Source organism: Lipotes vexillifer, unplaced genomic scaffold (genome assembly GCF_000442215.2).
Source record: "Lipotes vexillifer unplaced genomic scaffold, Lipotes_vexillifer_v1.1 scaffold858, whole genome shotgun sequence".
In the NCBI taxonomy this organism is placed as follows: domain Eukaryota; kingdom Metazoa; phylum Chordata; class Mammalia; order Artiodactyla; family Lipotidae; genus Lipotes; species Lipotes vexillifer.
Window position 1 is genome coordinate 993,928 of NW_006788467.1, and position 21,699 is coordinate 1,015,626.

The 21,699-nt window shown below is 37.4% G+C and overlaps 1 protein-coding gene across 1 annotated transcript in view; it reads right to left on the reverse strand.

The window, feature by feature from the left end:
* The window catches only part of GDAP2 (ganglioside induced differentiation associated protein 2), a 72,315-nt gene that overhangs the window by 46,457 nt on the left and 4,159 nt on the right, over nt 1-21,699 (reverse strand). Inside the window, exons 2-3 of the mRNA XM_007461627.1 lie at nt 16,678-16,920; nt 15,601-15,740 (exon numbers count right to left, since the gene is read on the reverse strand). Of these exons, the coding sequence (XP_007461689.1) occupies nt 15,601-15,740; nt 16,678-16,853 (316 nt within the window). The 5' untranslated portion in view covers nt 16,854-16,920. The remainder of the gene's footprint in view (nt 1-15,600; nt 15,741-16,677; nt 16,921-21,699) is intronic.

Below are 21,699 nucleotides of genomic sequence, written 5' to 3' on the forward strand. Positions count from 1 at the left end.
ATCAGATATATCCAGAAGGTGGGATATCTTGAAAAACATCTTGGCCTAATTCACTCAAACAAGTCATATTTCCCTCAAATCTTCTTTTCTCTATGCTAATCCTAGCTCTTTAAACTATTCCTTCAAATAATATGGTTTCCACAATGTCTACTATGCTAATCACTTTCTTTTAGGTATATCCCAGTTTATCACTCTTAAAAAGTAATAATAAAATGAAAACTATGCAGCATGGGGTCCTAACAGGACAGAATAAATAACAGCCTCTCTTGACTTTGATGCTGTACTTTTCCCCTCAGCTTTACTGAGGCATAACTGACATATAACATTGTATAATTATTGTGGTAACCATTTCACAATATATACATATATCAAATGACCATGTTTAAGGTGTACAACGTGGTCATTTGATATATGTATGTATTGTGAAATGATTACCACAATAAGGTTAGTTAACGCATCTATCACCTCAAATAACTACTTTTCTTTAGAGAGAACAATTCAGATTTACTCTCTTAACAACCTTCAAGTATGTAATAGTGTTATTAATTATAATCACCAAGCTATACAACTTTAGTATTCATATTATAGCCTGAAGTTTGTTCCTTTGACCAACATCTCATTTCCCCCACCCCTGTCAACCACAATTCTATTCTGTTTCTATGACTTCAGCTTTTTTCAGATTCCATATATAAATGAGATCATTCAATATGCCTTTGACTTTATTTTCACTTGGCATAACACCATCAAAGTCATGCATATTGTTGCAAATGGCAGGATTTCCTTTTTTATGGCTGAAAAATATTCCACTGTTTATATTATATATTATATAATATGTACACACACATAGTTTATACATACACACACTACCACCACCACATTTTCTTTATTCATTCATCCATCAATAGACACTTAGGTTGTTTCCATGTCTTGGCTATCATAAATAATGCTGCAATGAACATTGGGGTGCAGATACCTCTTTGAGATAATGATTTCATTTTCTCTGGATTTATACCCAGAAGTGGAATTTCTGGACGATACAGTAATTCCATTTAAATTTTTTTGAGGAACCTCCATACTGTTTTCCATAACAGCTATCCCAATTTACATACTTACCATGAGTGCAAAACGGGTCCCTTTTCTCCACATCCTTAACAGCATGTTATCTCATTTTTAAAATAATAGACATTCTAACAGGTGTGTGGTGATACTTCACTGTGCTTTTTTTTTTTTTTTTGTGGTATGCGGGCCTCTCACTGTTGTGGCCTCTCCCACTGCGGAGCACAGGCGCCAGACGCGCAGGCCCAGCCGCTCCACAGCATGTGGGATCTTCCCAGACTGGGGCACGAACCTGTGTCCCCTGCATTGGCAGGCGGACTCTCAACCACTGCGCCGCCAGGGAAGCCCTTCATTGTGGTTTTTATTGAGCACCTTTGTATGTACCTATTGGCCATCTGTGTCTTATTTGGGAAAATGCCTCTTCTTTTGCTGTACAGAAGCTTTTTAGTTTGATGTAGTCCCATTTGTTACTGTTCTGATTATTATAGCTTTGTAGTATAGTTGGAAATCAGGAAGTATGTTGCCTCTGGCTTTGCTCCTCTTTCTCAAGATTGCTTTGCCTATTTGGGGTCTTCTGTAGTCCCATACAAATTTTAGGATTATTTTATCTATTTCTGTGAAAAATACCACTGGAGTTTTGATAGGGATTGCACTGAATCTATAGATGGTTTTGAGTAGTATGGATATTTTAACAATATTAATTCTTTCAATCAATGAACACAGGCTATCTTTCCATTTATGTCTTATGTCTTCTTCAATTTCTTTCATCAATGTTTTATAGTTCTCAGTGTACCGATCTCTTACCTATTCACTTAATTTATTAGTAAGAATTTTATTCTTTTTGATGCTACTGTAAAATGGGATTGTTTTCAGAATTTCATTTTCAGGTGGTTCATTGTTACTGTATAGAAATGCAACTGATTTTTGCATGTTGATTTTGTATCCTGCAACTTTACTGGATTTACTAGTTCTAACTTTTTTTTTTTTTTGCAGTACGCGGGCCTCTCACTGCCATGGCCTCTCCCGTTGTGGAGCACAGGCTCCGGACGTGCAGGCTCAGCGGCCATGGCTCACGGGCCTAGCCACTCCGTGGCATGTTGGATCCTCCCGGACCGGGGCACGAACTCGTGTCCCCTGCATCGGCAGGTGGACTCTCAACCACTGTGCCACCAGGGAAGCCCCTTCTAACAGTTTTTTGGTGGAGTCTTTACAATTTTCTCTATATAAGATCATGTTACCTGCAAACAGTAATAATTTTACTTCTTTTCTGATTTGGATGCCTTTTGTTTCATTTTCTTGCCTAATTGCTCTGGATATGTTGAAGTATGTTCCCTCTACATTGAACATGTTTAGAATTTTTATCAAGAAAAAGGTGATGAATTTTGTCAAACATTTTTTCTTCATCTATTGAGAGGATTATATAATTTTCACTCTTCATTCCATTAATGTGGTGTATCACATTTATTGATTTGTGTACGTCGAACCATCCTTTCATCCCAAGGATAAATCCCACTTGATCACAGTGTGTGATTCTTTTAAAGTGCTGCTGTATTGTTTGCTACTATTTTGTTGAGAATTTTTGCACCTATATATTCATCAGACATATAGGCCTGTAGTTTTCTTTTCTTGCAGTGTCCTTTTTTTTCTTAGAATTAGAAAAACTTTATTATGCAATCATACATCAATTTTTTTGTATTTAATGAACCAATAAAAATCCTCTGTAAAATTATAACTACTAACGATTCCTTTAATAGGAACGTTATTTTAGAATTAATTTTTATTTTTTTAATATCTTTATTGGAGTATAGTTGCTTTACAATGTTGTGTTAGTTTCTGTTGCACAACAAAGTGAATCAGCTATAAGTATACATATACCCCCATATCCCCCCCCCCTCGCCTCCCTCCCACCCTCCCTATCCCACCCCTGTAGGTCGTCACAAAGCATCGAACTGATCTCCCTGTGCTATGCCGCTGCTTCCCAACAGCCATCCATTTTACATTTGGTAGTGTATATATGTCAATGCAACTCTCTCACTTCATCCCAGTTTCTCCTTCCCCACTGTGTCCTCAAGTCCATTCTCTACGTCTGGTCCTTTATTCCTGTCCTGCCACTAGGTTCATCAGTACCATTTTTTAGATTCCATATATGTGTGTTAGCATACACTATTTGTTTTTCTCTTTCTGAATTACTTCACTCTATGAGAGACTCTAGGTCCATCCACCTCACTACAAATAATTCAATTCATTCCTTTTTATGGCTGAGTAATATTCCATTGTATACAGGTGACACATCTTTATCCATTCATCTGTCAATGGACACAAAGGTTGCTTCAATATCCTAGCTATTGTAAGCAGAGCTGCAGTGAACATTGGGATACACGTCTCTTTTTGAATTATGGTTTTCTCAGGGTATATGCCCAGTAGTGGGATTGCTGGGTCATATGGTAGTACTTATTTTAGTTTTTTAAGGAAAACTATACTCCATACTGTTCTCCACAGTGGCTCTATCAATTTACATTCCTGTCAACAGTGCAAGAGGGTTCCCTTTCTCCATACCTTCTCCAGCATTTATTGTTTGTAGATTTTTTGATGATGGCCATTGTGATGGGTGTGAGGTGATACCTCACTGTAGTTTTGATTTGCATTTCTCTAATGATTAGTGATGCTGAGCATCTTTTCATGTGTTTGTTGATAATCTGTATGTCTTCTTTGGAGAAATGTCCATTTAGATTTTCTGCCCATTTTTGGACTGGGTTGTTTGTTTTTTTGATATTGAGCTGCATGAGCCGCTTGTATATTTTGGAGATTAACCCTTTGTCAGTTGATTCATTTGCAAATATTTTCTTCCATTCTGAGGCCTTTTTATCTTGTTTATGGTTTCCTTTCCTGTGCTAAAGCTTTTAAGTTTCCTAAGGTCTCATATATTTTTTATTTTATTTCCATTACTCTGGGGGAGGTCAAAAAAAAACCTTGCTGTGATTTATATCAAAGGGTGTTGTGCCTATGTTTTCCTCTAAGAGTTTTACAGTGCCTGGCCTTACATTTAGGTCTTCAATCTACTTTGAGTTTATTTTTGTGTATGGTGTTAGGAAGTGTTCTAATTTCATTATTTTACATGTAGCTGTCCAGTTTTCTCAGCTCTACTTATTGAAGAGGCTGTCTTTTCTCCATTGTATATTCTTGCCTCTTTTGTCAATGATAAGGTGGCCAGATGTGCATGGGTTTCTCTTTGGGCTTTCCATCCTGTTCCATTGATCTATATTTGTTTTTGTACCAGTACCCTACTGTCTTGATTACAGTACCTTTGTAGTATAGTCTGAAAACAGGGAGCCTGATTCCTCCAGCTCCATTTTTCTTCCTCAAGATTGCTTTGCCTATTCGGGGTCTTTTGTGTTTCTATACAAATTGTAAAACTTTTTGTTCTAGTTCTGTGAAAAATGCCATTGGTAATTTTATAGGGATTGCATTGAATCTGTAGGTTGCTTTGGGTAGTATAGTCATTTCCACAATGTTGATTCTTCCAGTCCAAGAATATGGTATACCTTTCCATCTGTTTGTATTGTCTTTGATTTCTTTCATCAGTGTCTTATAGTTTTCTGCATACACATCTTCTGTCTCCTTAGGTAGGTTTATTCCTAGGTATTTTATTCTTTTTGCTGCAATAGTAAATGGGAGTGTTTCTTTGATTTCTCTTTCTGATTTTTTTGTTGTTAGTATATAGGAATGCAAGAGATTTCTTTTTGTGTGTGTGTGGAGAGAGAATGTTTTATTTTTTAATTTTTTAAATTTATTGACAGTTTAAGGCCCCTCTTTAATTACATCTCTATTCTTTTCATTTCACCAGATAAAAGAGTTTTTCAACCCCTCTCAGTAATAACCTAATGTTCAAGAAACATAAATACTAGGAAATTATTCCACATTTGCTCATTAATTCATGTATGTTTTCATTCAGCTAATGCAGCAAGAGTCTAGTGTGTGCAAATATCATGGGAACAACTTACTTGTCCTCTACTCACCATTCTGTATCGTAGGCCCCAATTTTCCTACTTCGTATTCAGTTAAATGGCAAACAGCAGACTGCCACCCTTAGGATAATAACCATATTGCTTTACACCATTAATATATTGTCTTCTTCCTTCTCATCTCTAATATCATGAACCTCAGTCTCTATAGTCTTCAGAATGCAAGAGATTTCTGTGCATTAATTTTGTATCCTGCTACTTTACCAAAATCACTGGTTAGCTCTAGTAGTTACCTGGTAGCATCTTTAGGGTTTTCTATGTATAGTATCATGTCAGCTGGAAAGAGGGACAGCTTTACTTCTTCTTTTCTGATTTGGATTATTTTTCTTCTCTGATTGCTCTACAACTTCCAAAACTCTGTTGAATAAGAGTGGTGAGAGTGGGCAACCTTGTCTTGTTCCTGGTCTAGAGGAAATGCTTTAAGTTTTTCACCATTGAGAATGATGTTGGCTGTGGGTTTGTCATATATGGCCTTTATTATGTTGAGGTAGGTTCCCTCTATGCCTACTTTCTGGAGAGTTTTATCATAAATGGGTGTAGAATTTTGTCAAAAGCTTTTTCTGCATCTAATGAGATTATCCTATAGTTTTTATCCTTCAGTTTGTTAATATAGTGTATCACATTGATTGATTTGCATATACTGAAGAATCCTTCCATTCATGGGATAAACCCCACTTGATCATGGTGTATGATCCTTTTAATGCACTGCAGGATTCTGTTTGCTGTTATTTTGTTGAGGATTTTTGCATCTATGTTCATCAATGATATTGGCCTGTAGTTTTCTTTTTTTGTGACATCTTTGTCTGGTTTTGGTATCAGGGTGATGGTAGCCTCATAGAATGAGTTTGGGAGTGTTCCTCCCCCTGCTATATTTTGGAAGAGTTTGAGGAGGATAGGTGTTAGCTCTTCTCAAAATGTTTGATAGAATTCACCTGTGAAACCATCTGGTCCTTGGCTTTTGTTTGTTGGAAGATTTTTAATCACAGTTTCAATTTTAGTGCTTGTGATTGGTCTGTTCATATTTTCTATTTCTTCCTGGATCAGTCTTGGAAGGTTGTACTTTTCTAAGAATTTGTCCATTTCCTCCAGGTTGCCCATTTTATTGGCATATAGTTGATTGGCATATAGTCTCTCATGACTCTTTGTATTTCTGCAGTGTCACTATTACTTCTCCTTTTTCATTTCTAATTCTGTTGATTTGAGTCTTCTCCCTTTTTTTTCCTGATGAGTCTGGCTAATGGTTTATCTATTTTGTTTATCTTCTCAAAGAACCAGCTTTTTGTTTCATTGATCTTTGCTACTGTTTCCTTCATTTCTTTTTCATTTATTTCTGATCTGATCTGTATGATTTCTCTCCTTCTGCTAAATTTGGGGTTTTTTTGTTCTTCTTTCTCTAACTGCTTTAGGTTATTTGAGATTTTTCTTGTTTCTTGAGGTAGGATTGCATTGTTGTAAACTTCCCTCTTAGAAATGCTTTTGCTGCATCCCACAGGTTTTGAGTCGTTGTGTTTTCATTGTCATTTGTTTCTAGGTATTTTTTAATTTCCTCTTTGCCCTCCTCAGTGATCTCCTGGTTGTCTAGTAGCTTATTGTCTAGCCTCCATGTGTTTGTATTTTTTACAGTTTTTTTTTCCTGTAATTGATATCTAGTCTCACAGCATTGTGGTTGGAAAAGATGCTTGATATTTCAATATTCTTAAATTTACCAAGGCTTGATTTGTGGCCCAAGATGTGATCTATCCTGGAGAATGTTCTGTGTCTACTTGAGAAGAAAGCATATTCTATTGGTTTTGGATGGAATGTCCTATAAATATCAAATTAAGTCCATCTGGTCTAATGTGCCATTTAGAGCTTGCGTTTCCTTATTTATTTTCTGTTTGGATGATGAGTCCATGGGTGTAAGTAGGGTGTTAAAGTCACCTACTATTATTGTGTTACTGTTGATTTCCCCTTTTAAGGCTGTTAGCATTTGCCTTAGGGATTGAGGTGCTCCTATGCTGGGTGCATAGATATTTACAATTGTTATATCTTCTTCTTGGATTGATCCCTTGATCATTGTCCTTCCTGGTCTCTTGTAGTACTCTTTATTTTAAAGTCTTATTTTTTCTAATATGAGTATTATTACTCCAGCTCTCTTTTGATTTCCATTTGCATGGAATATCTTTTTCCATAACTTCACTTTCAGTCTTTATGTGTCCCTAGGTGTGAAGTGGGTCTCTTGTAGACAGCATATATATGGATCTTGTTTATGTATCCATTCAGCCAGTCTGTGTCTTTTGTTTGGGGCATTTAATCCATTTACATTTAAGGTAATCATTGATATGTATGTTCCTATTTCCATTTTCTTAATTGTTTTGGGTTTGTTTGTGTTAAGACTTTTCCTTCTCTTGTATTTCCTGCCTAGAGAAGTTCCTTTAGCATTTGTTGTAAAGCTGGTTTGGTGATGCTGAATTTAACTTTTGCTTGTCTGTAAAGGTTTTAACTTATCTGTTCAATCTGAATGAGATCCTTGCTGGGTAATCTTGGTTGTAGGTTTTTCCCTTTCATTACTATAAATATATCTTGCCACTCCGTTCTGGTCTGTAGAGTTTCTGCTGAAAGATCAGCTGCTAACCTTATGGGGATTCCCGTGTATGTTATTTGTTGCTTTTCCCTTGATGCTTTTAATATTTTTTCTTTGTGTTTACTCTTTGTTAGTTTAATATGTGTCTTGACATGTTTCTTGGGTTTATCCTGTATGGGACTCTCTGTGCTTCCTGGACTTGACTGACTACTTCCTTTCCTATGTTGGGGAAGTTTTCAACTCTAATCTCTTCACATATTTTCTCAGACCCTTTCTTTTTTTCTTTTTCTACTGGGACACCTATAATTCAAATGTTGGTGTGCTTAATGTTGTCCCAGATGTCTCTCAGACTGTCCTCCATTTTCATTCTTTTTTCTTTATTCTGCTCTGTGGCAGTTATCTCCACCATTCTCTCTTCCAGCTCACTTATCTGTTCTTCTGCCTCAGTTATTCTGCTATTGATTCCTTCCAGAGTATTTTTAATTTCAGTTATTGTGTTGTTCATTACTGTTTGTTTGCTCTTTAGTTCTTCTAGGTCCTTGTTAAACGTTTCTTGTATTTATTCTATTTTCTAGATTGTGGATCATCTTTACTATCATTACTCTGAATTCTTTTTCAGGTAGTTTGCCTATTTCCTCTTTATTTATTTGGTCTTGTGGGCTTTTACCTTGCTTCTTTACCTGTAAGATATTTCTCTGTGTTCTCATTTTACCTAATTTACAGTGTTTGAGGTCTCCTTTCCCTAGGCTGCAGGGTCATAGTTCCTCTTGCTTCTGTTCTCTGCCCCCAGTGGTTAAGGTTCGTCCAGTGTCTTGTGTAGGCTTCCTGATAGGAGGGACTGATGCCTGCACTCTGGTGGGTGGAGCTGAGTCTTTTTTCCTCTGATGAGCAGGGCCAGGTCAGGTGGTGTGTTTTGGGGGTGTCTGTGAGCTTAGTATGACTTTTGGTAGTCTGTGTGCTGATGGGTGGGTTTGTGTTCCTGTCTTGTTTGTTGTGAGCAGCTGGGAGCTGCTGGCAATTAGGTGGAGATGGGTCTTGGATTCAGATGGAGGCTTCCGTGACATCTCTCAGTGATTAATCTTCCGTGGAGCCAGGAATTCTGTAGTGTTTCAGCACCCTGGACTCAGTGCTCCCACTCCAGAGCCTCTGGCCCGACTTCTGGTTGAGGGACCAAGACCCCACAAGTTGCTCATCCTGGCAATAAAGGGGATTAAAAATAAAAATACTAACAAAACCCCAGACAAATGCTATAAATTAAAATCAAACAATCAGAAACAGAAACAAGGAAGCACACACACACACAGCAGAAAGAAAAATAGAACCAAATAAATCAAATAGCAAGAGAACAACCAGACAAACAAAAGAACCCAAGAATGAAATCAAACAATTAAGAAGAAAGGTGACAAAAACCAAGAAACAAAACCAAAGCAGAGTGCCAACGGAAGAATGAAGCAAAGAAACAGAACTGACAAAAATGATATAAAAAAAGAAAAAAAAAAGAGAAAGGGGAAAAGATGACAGAACAACAGAAAAGCAAAAAAATAGAAAGCATATTTTAGAAAAAAAAACAAACACAACCCTGGAGAAATGGTAAAAACAAAATCAAAGAAAAAGAGAAACAAGGAACACAAACACACATAAAAGAAACAAAAACAGAGCCAAATAAAACAAAAAGCAAGAGAACAACCAGACAAACAGAAGAACTCAAAAATGAAATCAAACAATTAGGATTAAAACTAAGAAAAACACATAACCTAAAGACAAAACCAAAGCAGTGTGACACTAAAGAATAAAGCAAGGAAACAGAACTTATAAAAATGATTAAAAAAATAACAATAAAATAAAGTAAAAAGGGAAAAAACAGACAACAGAAAAGCAAAGTACCAACAGAAATATATATATTAAAAAAAGGAAAATTTATTAAAGAAAAAGGAAAAAATTAGGGAAAAGAACAGAGAAAAGCAAAGTAAAAACAGAAATGTATAAAAAAAAATAGAAAGTAAAAATATGTTATAAAACATGGAGATCCCAAAAGAGTAAAAAAAAAAAAAACAAAAAAAAACCCCCTAAAACCAAAAAAACCAAAAAAGAAAAAAAGAGCTAGAACCAAGAACAGAATGAATCAAAACATAATGAAATTAATAGCAATAATTATGTGTCCCTGGCATCTCTGCTGTAAGTGTCCTTGCATACGCCATGAGCTAGAGCCCACCTCTGCCTCCCCAAGAGGCTCTCCTCTGCCTCTGGTCTGGTCTCTAGACCTTTTGTGGGCCCTGTGGGCACCACTCAGACTCTGATCTGGCCCAATTCCTGCATGTGCTGCCCCCAACGTCCACAGCTGCCAGAGCTAGACCATTTTCATTTGTGGGAACACTCATTGTCTACTCAGATATTCCTTAGACACAGGATCTACCTAGCTGATTGCAGGGATTTAGTCTGCAGCTTGTACAGCTGATGGAAGGATTTTTGATCTTCCTTAGTCACCCAGTCCCTGGGGTTCAGCTCTGGTTTTATTCCCACCTCTGTGCGTGGTCCACCCACAGGAGTCTGGTCCTGAGACTGCCTTGGAGCTCTAGGGTCTGCCCCCGTGAGGACCGGGTGCAGAGGTGGTATGACTGCTTGGATCGTGGGAGCTCTGACAGCCCCAAATGCACAGGGAAGCTAGCAGCCACAGGCACAAGAGATATGGCTGTAGTGAGGGCCTTTTCTGGCGCCCAGCATAAGGCACATGAGGGCCAGCCCTGGCCAGGGTTTTTCTGGCACCGGCAGCAGGTGTGCAAGCCCTGAGAGGGCTTGTTTTTTGCCCTACAGCCAGCATGTGAGGGCCAGCTCTGATGGGGCTTTTTTTATTGCTCGGCAGCCAGCGCACAGAGCCAGCCTTGAGTGGGCTTCTTTCATTGTCATCAGCAGGCACTGGCATGTAGGGAGAGAGAGGTTACAATGGTGGCTCCTCCCCCCTCTTGTGACTCAGCAATAGCGCCCTGCTTCCATGGCAGTTCAGTCTTCCTCCACAGGTATTCCCTGCTGCAGATTTCCTCCCTCCTGTCCCCTCAGTCCATCTCCCCACAGCCCACAGCAGTTCTCACTCTGGGCCTGTTCTCCAATCCCCATGCGCCAGCTCCCAGCCCCCTTGCACACCTGTGAATACACATCCCAGTCCGGGGCACATAGGGCTGAGGTATGGACCATCTGTGTATTTCTCACTCTGTCCTGGCCGCTTCACCTTCTTCTGACAGCCTCAAATGCTGCCCTTCTGTCCCAATCGATTTCCCCGTCGGAGAGGGGGTTTCCCCGAATTCGGGCATCTCTCCTCTGCTTCAGCTCCCCCGACCCAGAGTGCAGGTCTTGTCCTACTTCCTCTCCTTCTCCTTCTCCCTTCTTTTTTTCCATCATACACAGTTATGCAGGGATCTTTATAGTCCTTTCCAGTGTCCAAGGTCTTCTGCTAGTTTTCAGCCAGTGTTCTGTGAGAACTGTTGCATCTACAGATGTATTCCTGATGCATCTGTAGAGAGAGATAAACTCCATGTCCACTTACTCCACCACCTTGAATCTCTCTTCTTGTAGCATCCTTATCTGGCTTTGGTATCAGGGTAGTGCTGTCCCTGTAAAATGAATTTGGAAGCATTCACTCCTCTTCAACTTTTTCACAGAAGAAATTGAGATGAATTGGTATTAATTCTTCTCTATATGTATATGTATGGTAGAATTCACCGGGGAAGCCATCAGGTTGTGGGCTTATTTTTGTTGGGAAGTTTTTGATTGTTGATTCAGTCTCCTTACTCCTTTCGTCTGTTCAGATTTTCTGTTCCATCATGGTTCAGTCTTGTTAGGTTGCATGTTTGCTAGGAAGTTATCTATTTCTTCTAGGTTATCCAATATGCTGGCAAATAATTATTCATAGTAGTCTCTTACAATCTTTTGTCTTTCTATGGTGTTAGCTGTAATATCTCCACTTTCATTTAGAATTCTGAGTCCTTTATTTCCCCATGGTTAGTCTAGCTAAACATTTGTCTCTCCTTTTTAAAAGCCAACTCTTTTTATTGCTTTTTTCCTATTGTCTTTCTAGTTTCTATTTCTTTTATTTCTGCTCTAATACTTACTATTTCCTTCACTCTGCTAACTATAGGCTTAGATTGACCTTTTTTTCTAACTCCTTGAGGTTTAAAATTAGGTTGTTTGAGCTCTTCTTTTCTTCTAATGTAGGCATTTAGTGATATAAATTTCTCTTAGAACTGGTTTAAAACATTTTTTTTTTTTACATCCCATAAGTTTGGCATGTTGTATTTTCCTTTTCATTCTCTCAAGATAATTTCTGATTTCCCTTTTGATTTCTTCTTTGATCCAATGGTTTTTCAGGAGCATACTGTTAAATTTCCACATATTTGTGATTTTTTTCATTTTCTTTTTGTTATTGATTTCTAGTTTCACACGACTGTGGTTAGAAAAGATTCCTGACATGATCTCAGTCTTCTTTAATTTGATAAGATTTGCTTTCTGGCCCAATATGATTTATCATGGAGAATGTCCCATGTATGCTTGAGAAGAATGTATATTCTGCCACTGATGGATGGAATATTCTGTATATGTCTTAGGTTCATTTGGACCATAGTGTTATTCAGGCCTTCTGTTTCCTTATTAATTTTGTCTGGATGATCTATCCAAATTATAGTGGGGTATTGAGGTCCCTAATTATTACTGTATTTCCTTCTATTTCTCCATTCAGTTCTATGAATATTTGCCTTAAATACTTAGGTGCTCCAATGTTGGGTGCACATATATTTACAATTGTTATATTCTCTTGATGAATTGACCCCTGGACCATATAGTGACCTCTGTCTCTTGTGACCAATTCTGACTGAAAGTCTATTTTATCTGATATAAGTATAGCCACTCTTACTCTCTTTTGGTTTCCATTTGCATGGGATATCTTTTTTTATCCGTTCACTTTCAGCCTGTATGTGTCATTAAAGCTAAAGTGAGTCTCTTGTAGGCAGCATATTGTTGGATTTTTTTTCTTTTTTTTTTTTTATCCTTCATCCACTCTGTGTCTTTTGGTTGGAGAATTCAGTCCTTTAGCATTTAAAATAATTATTAATAGGTAATTACTGTCATTTTGTTAATTGTTTTCTGAGTATTTTTTTTAAGTCTCCTATCCTTTATTCCTCTCTTGCTGTCTTACTTTAATTTTTTTTTTAAACTGGTATGCTTTAACTCCTTTCTCTTTACCTTTTTTTGTATCTATCATAGGTTTTATTCTTTGTGGTTACCATGAGGTTTACATTAAACATCTTATAAATATAACAGTTTATTTTAAGCTGATTACAAACCTTCACTTGTGATGTTGTGCAATGATGCATCTGATACTGTTAGTGTTTTCAGTAGAAATGATGCATTATCATCTCGGAGTCTAGTCAGTTAAAATCCCAGGGAACTTCTATTCATTCATTTATCAGCTACTGAAAGGATGCCTTTACTATACTTGGTACTGGGAACATGGAGGCCAATAAGACATACGGTTCGTGTCCTCAAGGAGTTCAAAGTTTAATGGGGACATAATAATTATATAAACAATTTACAAAATTACAATTGTGTTAAGAGCACCAGAGAGAAGTACTACAGGTTGGGAGCATATACCATGAGTGATTCTAAAGTAAAAGGAAATAGTGCTTTGAGGAAGAGATATAAGCAAAGACTTAAGATTAAGAGTTAAGAATTGAGAGAAAGAACAACAGCACATGCAAAATTGAAAAAGGGCTGGATGACAAGGCAATGAGAGATCAGTCTGGTTCAAGTACATCGAGGAAGGTAAAAGGGGACCTGGAAGTAAGTGAGTGAGACCTTGCAAGAACCTGGAGACCAGTTTAAGGAGTTAGGACTTAAAGTGTAATGAGAGGCCACTAAATGGTTTGAAGCAGGGGAGTAATGAGAAGGGATTTATAGTTTAAAAAGCAAATACTTACTACGTGTGGAAAACAGATTCAAGTAAAGAATGGTTGTAGAAGACCAATTGGGAGGGAGGCAATGGCTGTAGTCCAGGCAGGGGATGACGCAGCACAGGCTAGGCTGGAGGTGGTGGTAATACAGAGAGATTCAAGATCTATTTAGGGCTTGATGACAGACTTTATGTGGGGAATAAGGAAGAGGAAAGTGTTAACGCTAAAGTTTTTTTGCATGAAAAATGGAGGAGATGATAATGCCATTTTACTGAGAAAGGAAATTCTTATATAAAAAGTGTTGTCAGAATGGGCTTCCCCATCCTGAACTTGGGTAATAATGTTTTCAACTTACTGCAAGACCTTTATATTCATCCCTGTTGATTTTTTCATTTCTTTGGCTCATACTTCCAGTCGGTTCGGATATTTCAAAATCTTTAGTCTATCATCCAATGTCTCCTGTAAATCCTCCCAGCTTTTTATCATCTACAAATTTGGTAAGTCACACTTTGTAATCATTTACTAAGTTGTTATTAAGCATGTAAAAAGAGGACCGAATTAAGTACTCAGCCCTTCAGTGCATCCTTAATAATCTATCTTCAGGTTGGCACTGGTTCATTAAGCAATACAACTGAGGAGTGTAACCAGCACCAGCAATAACACTGAACACTGAGGATATGCCTAGCACTTAATGTCCATTATTTAATTTATTCTTCATGAAATTAATTTTTTCCATCCTCAAATACTCATTGAGCTCTTGTTATGTGTCAGGAACTGAGGTAGGGACTATTATCATCCCCATTTTAGACATAAGGAAACTCAGGCTCAGAGGTGAAGTAACTGGTCCTAAGTAACACAGTTAGTAAAGGACGGAGTTATAATATAAACCCCAGCTTGGAGACCCTCCAAACATATGCTGCTAAAAATTGAATTTTTATTTTATATACTTAAATATTATAATTTTTTAATTCATAAGTCCAGCTCTAAGGTGTAAGTGAGCGCGCGTGCTCATTAGGAATTGTTCCAGACCAGTTTCTCTGTTACTTATATCAAAGAACTTCTCAGTATTATCTCTAATACATATTATAATTTCTACATATTCTTCATGGCATCATGTTTTTAGTTAAACTGAGGGCTTTTTCCCACATCTACCCTCACAAAGTTCAGTTTCTTGATCAGATAATACAATTCTTCTCTCTTTATCTCTTCTTTCATGGTCAGCATTATAAATGATCCTGTTCAAATTCTAATACCTTTATTAGGTTAGAAACCAATTGTTTGTAGAAGTCTAAGAAATGAAGATTTTTTTATATAGGTGGGATTTGCTGTTTACATTTTAAGAAAAACTGCTGTATTTCAAAAATATTTTTTATAAAATGGGATAAATGAATTTCACAATATTCCCTTTGCACACAAATAATAATAACAAAAAGTTGCGAGGTTGGTAATTTAATAAATGCAAATAAGGTAAACAAGATTCTGAACAAACAGGACTCCTCCTGTCTCCAATTCCAAGGAAATATTCCCAGAAGAAGAATTTTCTGGTTTAAAAAGAAAAAAAAAAAAAGAAAGTACAGAATTAACCCAGAACACACTTGGTTTTTACCAGTAAGTCAATTTCATTTCAGAAGTGTGACACTCTATGTCCAGGAGGTATATAAAAAAATTATCTGTCAATATCAAAACTCAATAAAAAATTTTCAGTTTAGATAAAGAATAGTTGTTTTATAAGGCTTATCGGTGCAAGACATTATACAGCCAAGAAAATGTTACCAAAAATCTAATTGGCTATGATGACTGTCATTTTAAAATTCAGGAACACGACAGAGGGGTTTTACCAAGTAAAGTCTCAGCACTCAGCTTCTAACACATTATAAGTTTTTCAAAGGCTGTATTTATTTAGTTTTAACAACAACAAAAGAGCTACATCTACTTAGTTTCTCACTTACATGCAAAACATACTTCTTCAAACATCAAAATAAATGTTTCCTAAGCACTAACATACCTAAGAAAATTCACTCACCTCTAAGTTTCTGGAGGTCCTCCTTCAAATCAGGCCCTGCAAGCATGAAGATACTTTCTGACACAGGATTCTTATCAGTAAGACTTTCATTGCTCGTATTCACAATAGCTGTACAGTTCAGTAATGCCACATCTCCTTTCCTGAGGAAAATAAATAAATAAGAGCAAGTGTGGGGAAGAGGAGGCAGATAAGAAAGCTAGTTTCTAATTGTTTCAAAACATTCTATCTTCACTCCCTTCACAACATTGGTTTTACCAGTTCACAAGCTTAAGCAATAGTAAAAAGTTTTTCCTGATTCAGAAAGGCTAATATGGCATCGCAAATAGATCTTGAATGCAATTGCTGTAACCCTGAAACCCACAAAACCATCATGTCATTCCTCTGCTTCTTATGTAAGAGATGTGTGTGAGATGGGGAGTGACAGCTAATGGGAACAGGACTTTGGGGTGATGAAAATGTTCTAAAATTGACTCTGGTGATGGCTGCACAATTCTGTGAATATACTAAAAACCACTGACTTGTACAATTTAAACTAGTGCATTTGTATGGTATATGAATTACATCTCTAAAGCTTTTTTTAAAAACAGGAATGTACTACTACTACTACATGCAACAACATAGACGAACTTTCAAATAATTGTGTTGAATGAAAGAGGCCAGACTAAAAAAAGAGTACACGATTCCACTTATATAAAGCTCTAGAAAATGCATACTAATCTATAGTGACAGAAAGATGAATGATTGCTTGGGGATGTTGAGGCAGGGAGGGGCAGGAGAGAGGGATTACCAAGGGACACAAAAAAACTTCGAGGGTGATAAATATATTCACTATCTTGATTCTGGTGATGGGTTCATGGGTATACATGTCAAAATTTACCAAACTGTACACTTTAAATATATACAATTTATTGTATATTAATTATGTCTCAATAAAGCTGTAAACGTGTATGCAAAGTAATATTTCAATAATGCAAGGGTTCACAAAAAAGAGTTTAGAAAAAATTATGAAAAAAAGAAATTAGAAGAAATTATGAGAAAGTATTATTATATCATGATATGATTTAACCAAGGAATTACCAGAGAACCACTTTTCCATTGATATCCTTATTGTAAAGAAAAGGTGATCTAATAGTCTCTTCCTGATATGTTTCAGCTGCAGTATCAGAAGTAGTTAATTGTTCTTCACAAGAATTGCCCCAGCTTGGTAGTGTATCCACATCCACAAACTGGGACGGTGCACCCAAGGGATCCATGGAATGGGAACTTCAGCTTGTCTTTTCCCAAATTCCTCAGCAATTCAATATTCACTGTAGACTTTAGCTTAAGAGAAAAGAAAGAATCATTTTAATAGAGAAGCACAGGTATTACTTTACTTCTATTAGAATAAAAAACAAAACTCTGTTGTGAAATGCTCCAATAGTACATTGTGTGATTATAGTCACTTAAACAGTCCATTAAAAAATCAAACATACAACAATGAATTACTATGGCTTTTTTAAACAGGAAGAAAGAGAGATTATTTAAACACAAATTTTTTCAAAGAATTACAGTCATTTAAATAATCACACGGCCCATCAATTCTACTTTTCAGAAACACAGGACTATTCAACATTCACTGAGCGTCTGCTGTTGGCGGGGGAGTGTCAGGTGCTGCAAGAGATACAAAGATAATATGAACAACTTAAAAAGTTCAGTCTACTATGGAAGATGAGAAGCAGGGAGGTTACTGCAATCACGTAGTAAGAGATAAAGGTCTGAACTATGTAGAGAAACAGATGGAGAGGAAGGCATAGATTTGTGAGGCAACATACAAAGGAAAAATTAACAGGATTTGAAAATTTATAGAATATAGTATATGAGACACCGATGTGGTATAAGGTTGGTTGTACAGAAATGAAGAAATTAGAAGAGAAGGGTGATAGGAAGACACATAGTGTCAAGTCACAGAAACTCATGGGAAATTTAACATGATACTTCATTTGGCAATAAGTCAGATAGCTATTTCAGTAAAATGGTAGATTCGTTCATTCAATAAATCTTTATAAGCAGCTATTATGTGTCAGGTATTGTTCTAGTTACTGGGGACACACAGTGAATAAGACAGAGCAAGTCCCTACCCTTAGAGAGCTGATGCTTCCTTGAAAGCAGATGAAAAATGATAAACAAACAAGCAAGCAGGTATCTAATAGAACGACTGGAGGCAGTGAGTATTATAAGAAAAAGGTTATATCTGAGCATAGAGCTAAATAAAGTGAGAGAGCAAGCCATGTGAAGCTCTGGAGGGTGCGTCCGGCAGAGGGAATGGCAAGTACAAAGGCCAAAAGGGCAGGGAGGAGCCTGGTCTATTCCAGAAGAGCGTAGAGGCTGGTTTGGCTACAGTACAGTGAGCTAGGCAATGAGTAGCAGGTGATGAGGTTGGTGAGCCAAGGAAAGGCCAGATGATCTAGTTTGTAAGCCATGATAAGAAGTTTAGATCTTAATGTAAATGAGGATAAGCTATTAGAGGGTCCCTATAAGGATAATGACAATATAAATATTTGAAAAGATTACTCTAGCTACAGTGAAACTGAGTGGGGGCAAGAGTAAACGCAGAGACCAGTAGAAAACGACTGGAGTAATCTAGGTGATGGTGATGAAGGTGGTGAGGAATGGTCAGAATTGGAATGAGTTTTGAAGGTAGGGTCAACAAGTCTTTCTAAATGCACCTGAGGGGGTGAGGGAAAAGAAGAGAATCAAAGGTTACTTCTAGATTTCCTGCTTCAGCAATTAAATAGACGGTAATGCTACTTATAGAGAAGGAAAAGACTGGAGTAGGTTGCAGGTGGAGTAATAATCAAGTTATTTTTTTCCTTATGTTTTTGCATGTGTTAGTTTGAGATGCCCATTATGTGCCCAAGTATGTATATCAAACATGCAATTGGCTGGCTACATGAGGCTAGAGCCCAGAGGAGAGGTCAGGCTAAAGATATAAATTTGGAAGTCTCAGCATATGGATGGTATTTAAGACCACCAAGAGAGAAAATGCAAATAGAGAATAGATCCAAGGACTCAGTCCTAAGGCCAAATTTAGAGGCTGGAAAGAGGAAAAGTTTAAAAAAGAGAGAGAAAAGCATTGATAAGAATGGAAGATCTGGAAAGTGTGGTACCTTAAAAGCCAAGTGAAGAAAGTAATTTTAGACAGAATGCTCAAGAGGGATCATCTAGGGTTAAATGCTACTGAAAGGTTGAGTAAGGACTAAGAACTAATTAGTCGGTTTGGTAAATTGGAGATAGCTGGTAACACTGAACATACATGAGAGCAAAGAGATGATTAGGGAATGACAGCTGGTATGTGAACTTCCTGAGAAGCTTTTCTGTATGATCCTTATGTTTGTTAAGAGTCAAGGAGAAAAAGCATGCCCTTCTATATCTAATTTCTTGCTGTTTCTTGCTGAGAGACATGGGATACTAATTGGAATGAACCATGGATTTGACACAATATTCTAATTCCTGCACCAACACTGTGTGGTAGGAAATGTGCTCATTTATATAACAATTTCAGAAAGGCCTTGTAGATCATACCAGGATAAAACTGGAGGAGGATTATTCCAGGAGGAATTATACCAGGAGGATTATTCTTATTTGTTACTAAGTACTCCTTTGATATTATTTTGAAATAAATAAACTAATTTTATCTAGAAGTTGGTGTTTAGTCCATCCAATTGGCCTTTGAAACTAGAGGCAACCACAAGTCCTGTTGATCAGTTCACAAGTATTCAGCCTGGAACTGGACAAGCTGAACAGAGTACAAGTGAAGGCTACATTCACTGTCTATGGCTGAACTGCCTTGAGCTCAATGGAATGACACCCTGCAGAAATTCATAATTTCAAAAAATTATCCACAGGTTTTTGGTGACAACTCATGCTGAAATTTCTTAACCATGATATTAAAAAGTCCATTAAAAACAAAGTTTTCATTTTGCAAACTTGAATGTCAAATTACAGGGCTAAATCACTTCTTTAAAATAACTCTTCTTTCCAATTCTAAGTAATACTCACTTATAGAACATTTGAAAGATACCAAAAAGTAGTTCCTACCTTTTACTGTGACAGGTAAAATCATAAGGTACGTACAATTTTGAATCCGGTTTCTTTAGTATTTTAAGGTAAATATTTCCATATGCAATTACACTTTGAGGCAGAAGCAGAATGGTAAAAGCTTGGGCTCCGTTATCAGAAGGCCTGAGTTTGGGTTGAGGACCTACCACCCAATAGTCATATTATCCTTGACTCTAAACCAGAGTTTTCTTATTTCTAAAACAGGAGTAATGTACTACTATGGTTATTGTGAGAATTAAATGATATAATCTGTATTAAAATTGCACAGCAGGGACTTCCCTGGTGGTCCAGTGGTTAAGACTCTGCCTTCCAATGCAGGGGGTGCAGGTTTGATCCCTGGTTGGGTAGTTAAGATCCCACATGCCTCTCGGCCAAAAACCCAAAAAAACATGAAACAGAAGCAATATTGTAACAAATTCAATAAAGACTTTAAAAAAATGGTCCATATCAAAAGAGTCTTTAAAAAAAACTGCATAGCAGAGCACCTGGCATCAAGCAAGGCACAATAAAAGTTATAACTTTCTCAGAGCCAATGTGAAAGTCACCTGCACCACTGTTGAGATAAAGAGATGTTTTCATGTGTGGCAAATACCAAGACACTCACTGTCAAAGACTGTCTAATGAGCATCAGATAAACCAAAAACAAATTGGTGAATTAAGATACACTCTTATTTATCTCAATGTCTGCCCTTGTAATGACTTGTTAATCCCTAACACCTAGATCAAGCCTACATCTGTTTTCCCTGATCTGCTCCTGTGCCAATAGGGAAAAAAAAAATCAGAAGTTATCCTCTCTGCTGTCAAAAGAAATACATGGTTTCCTATGTTAGCTTGGCCCTCCATCAACACTAACAGAAAACTGTTTTGAGACATTCTTGGATGACTCTATGCTATTCCACACAGCAACTGTGATAGACAGCCTCCAAGATGTCCTTCAATGATACCTGCCTCCTGATATTAATGCCATTGTGTAGATGCCTCCCATAATGAATAAGGCTGGCTAGTGTACCCAACTGGATATTGCAGAAATGACAGTGTGTGACTTCCACGGATGGATCATAAAAGATATTGTGGCTTCTGCCACACTCTCTTGGACTGCTTGTTCTGGGGAAGTGAGCTCTCGTGACATGGGGACACTCATGCAGCTCATGGAAAAGCCCCTGTGGGGAGAAACTGAGAGTTCCTGCCAACAACCAGCATGAACTGCCAGACATGGGAATGAATCACCTTGGATCCTCCAGCCCCAGCTGACATCTTGACCACAACCTCATGAGAAACCCTGAGCCAGAACCACAAGACTAAGCAACTTTTGAATTCCTGACCCATAAAAACTGTGAGGTAATAAATGCTTATTTTCCTATTATGTCCCAGGCATTCATTCATTCAAGCACTGTTAAGTGCTCAGTCTCTGTCTAATGGAAGAGATAGCTCCACAAAAATCACACAAAGATATAATCGTAGAAATACATACATAGTTAAAATCTGTGATAAGTGTCCTACAACAAAGAAGGGGGGAGCTATTTCAATTGAAGAGGCAGAGAATGTCTCTTCCAGATAGTGAGAGTTGAGACCAAAAGTAGATGAGTTTTACAGGCTGCAGAAAGTGTACATCTGGGCGCCTTAAGGCAGGAAAGAGCCTAAGACACTAAAAGAACAAAAGAAGGCCGACTGTGGAAGTTACAGTGAACCACAGGGTATTAGATATGTTACAAATATGCTTTCTAATCCTTACAATAATCCTGGAAAGTAGGTATCAGAACACTTATTTTACAGTGAGGGCACCAAGACCCAGAGGTTCAATTATCAGCTCAAGGTAACAGAACTAGTAAGTGGTACCCTGAGATCCAAATAAAAGACCAGCGGGCACTAAAACCCGTGCCATTTCCATTACATCATATCATATTGCCTTCCTTCTCTTCCTGATGCTCTGAGAAAAGAGAAGTCATTGCTCAAATTAACTTCTCTCCAACTCAAAATGTCTCTATCTTCATTCACTCTTTC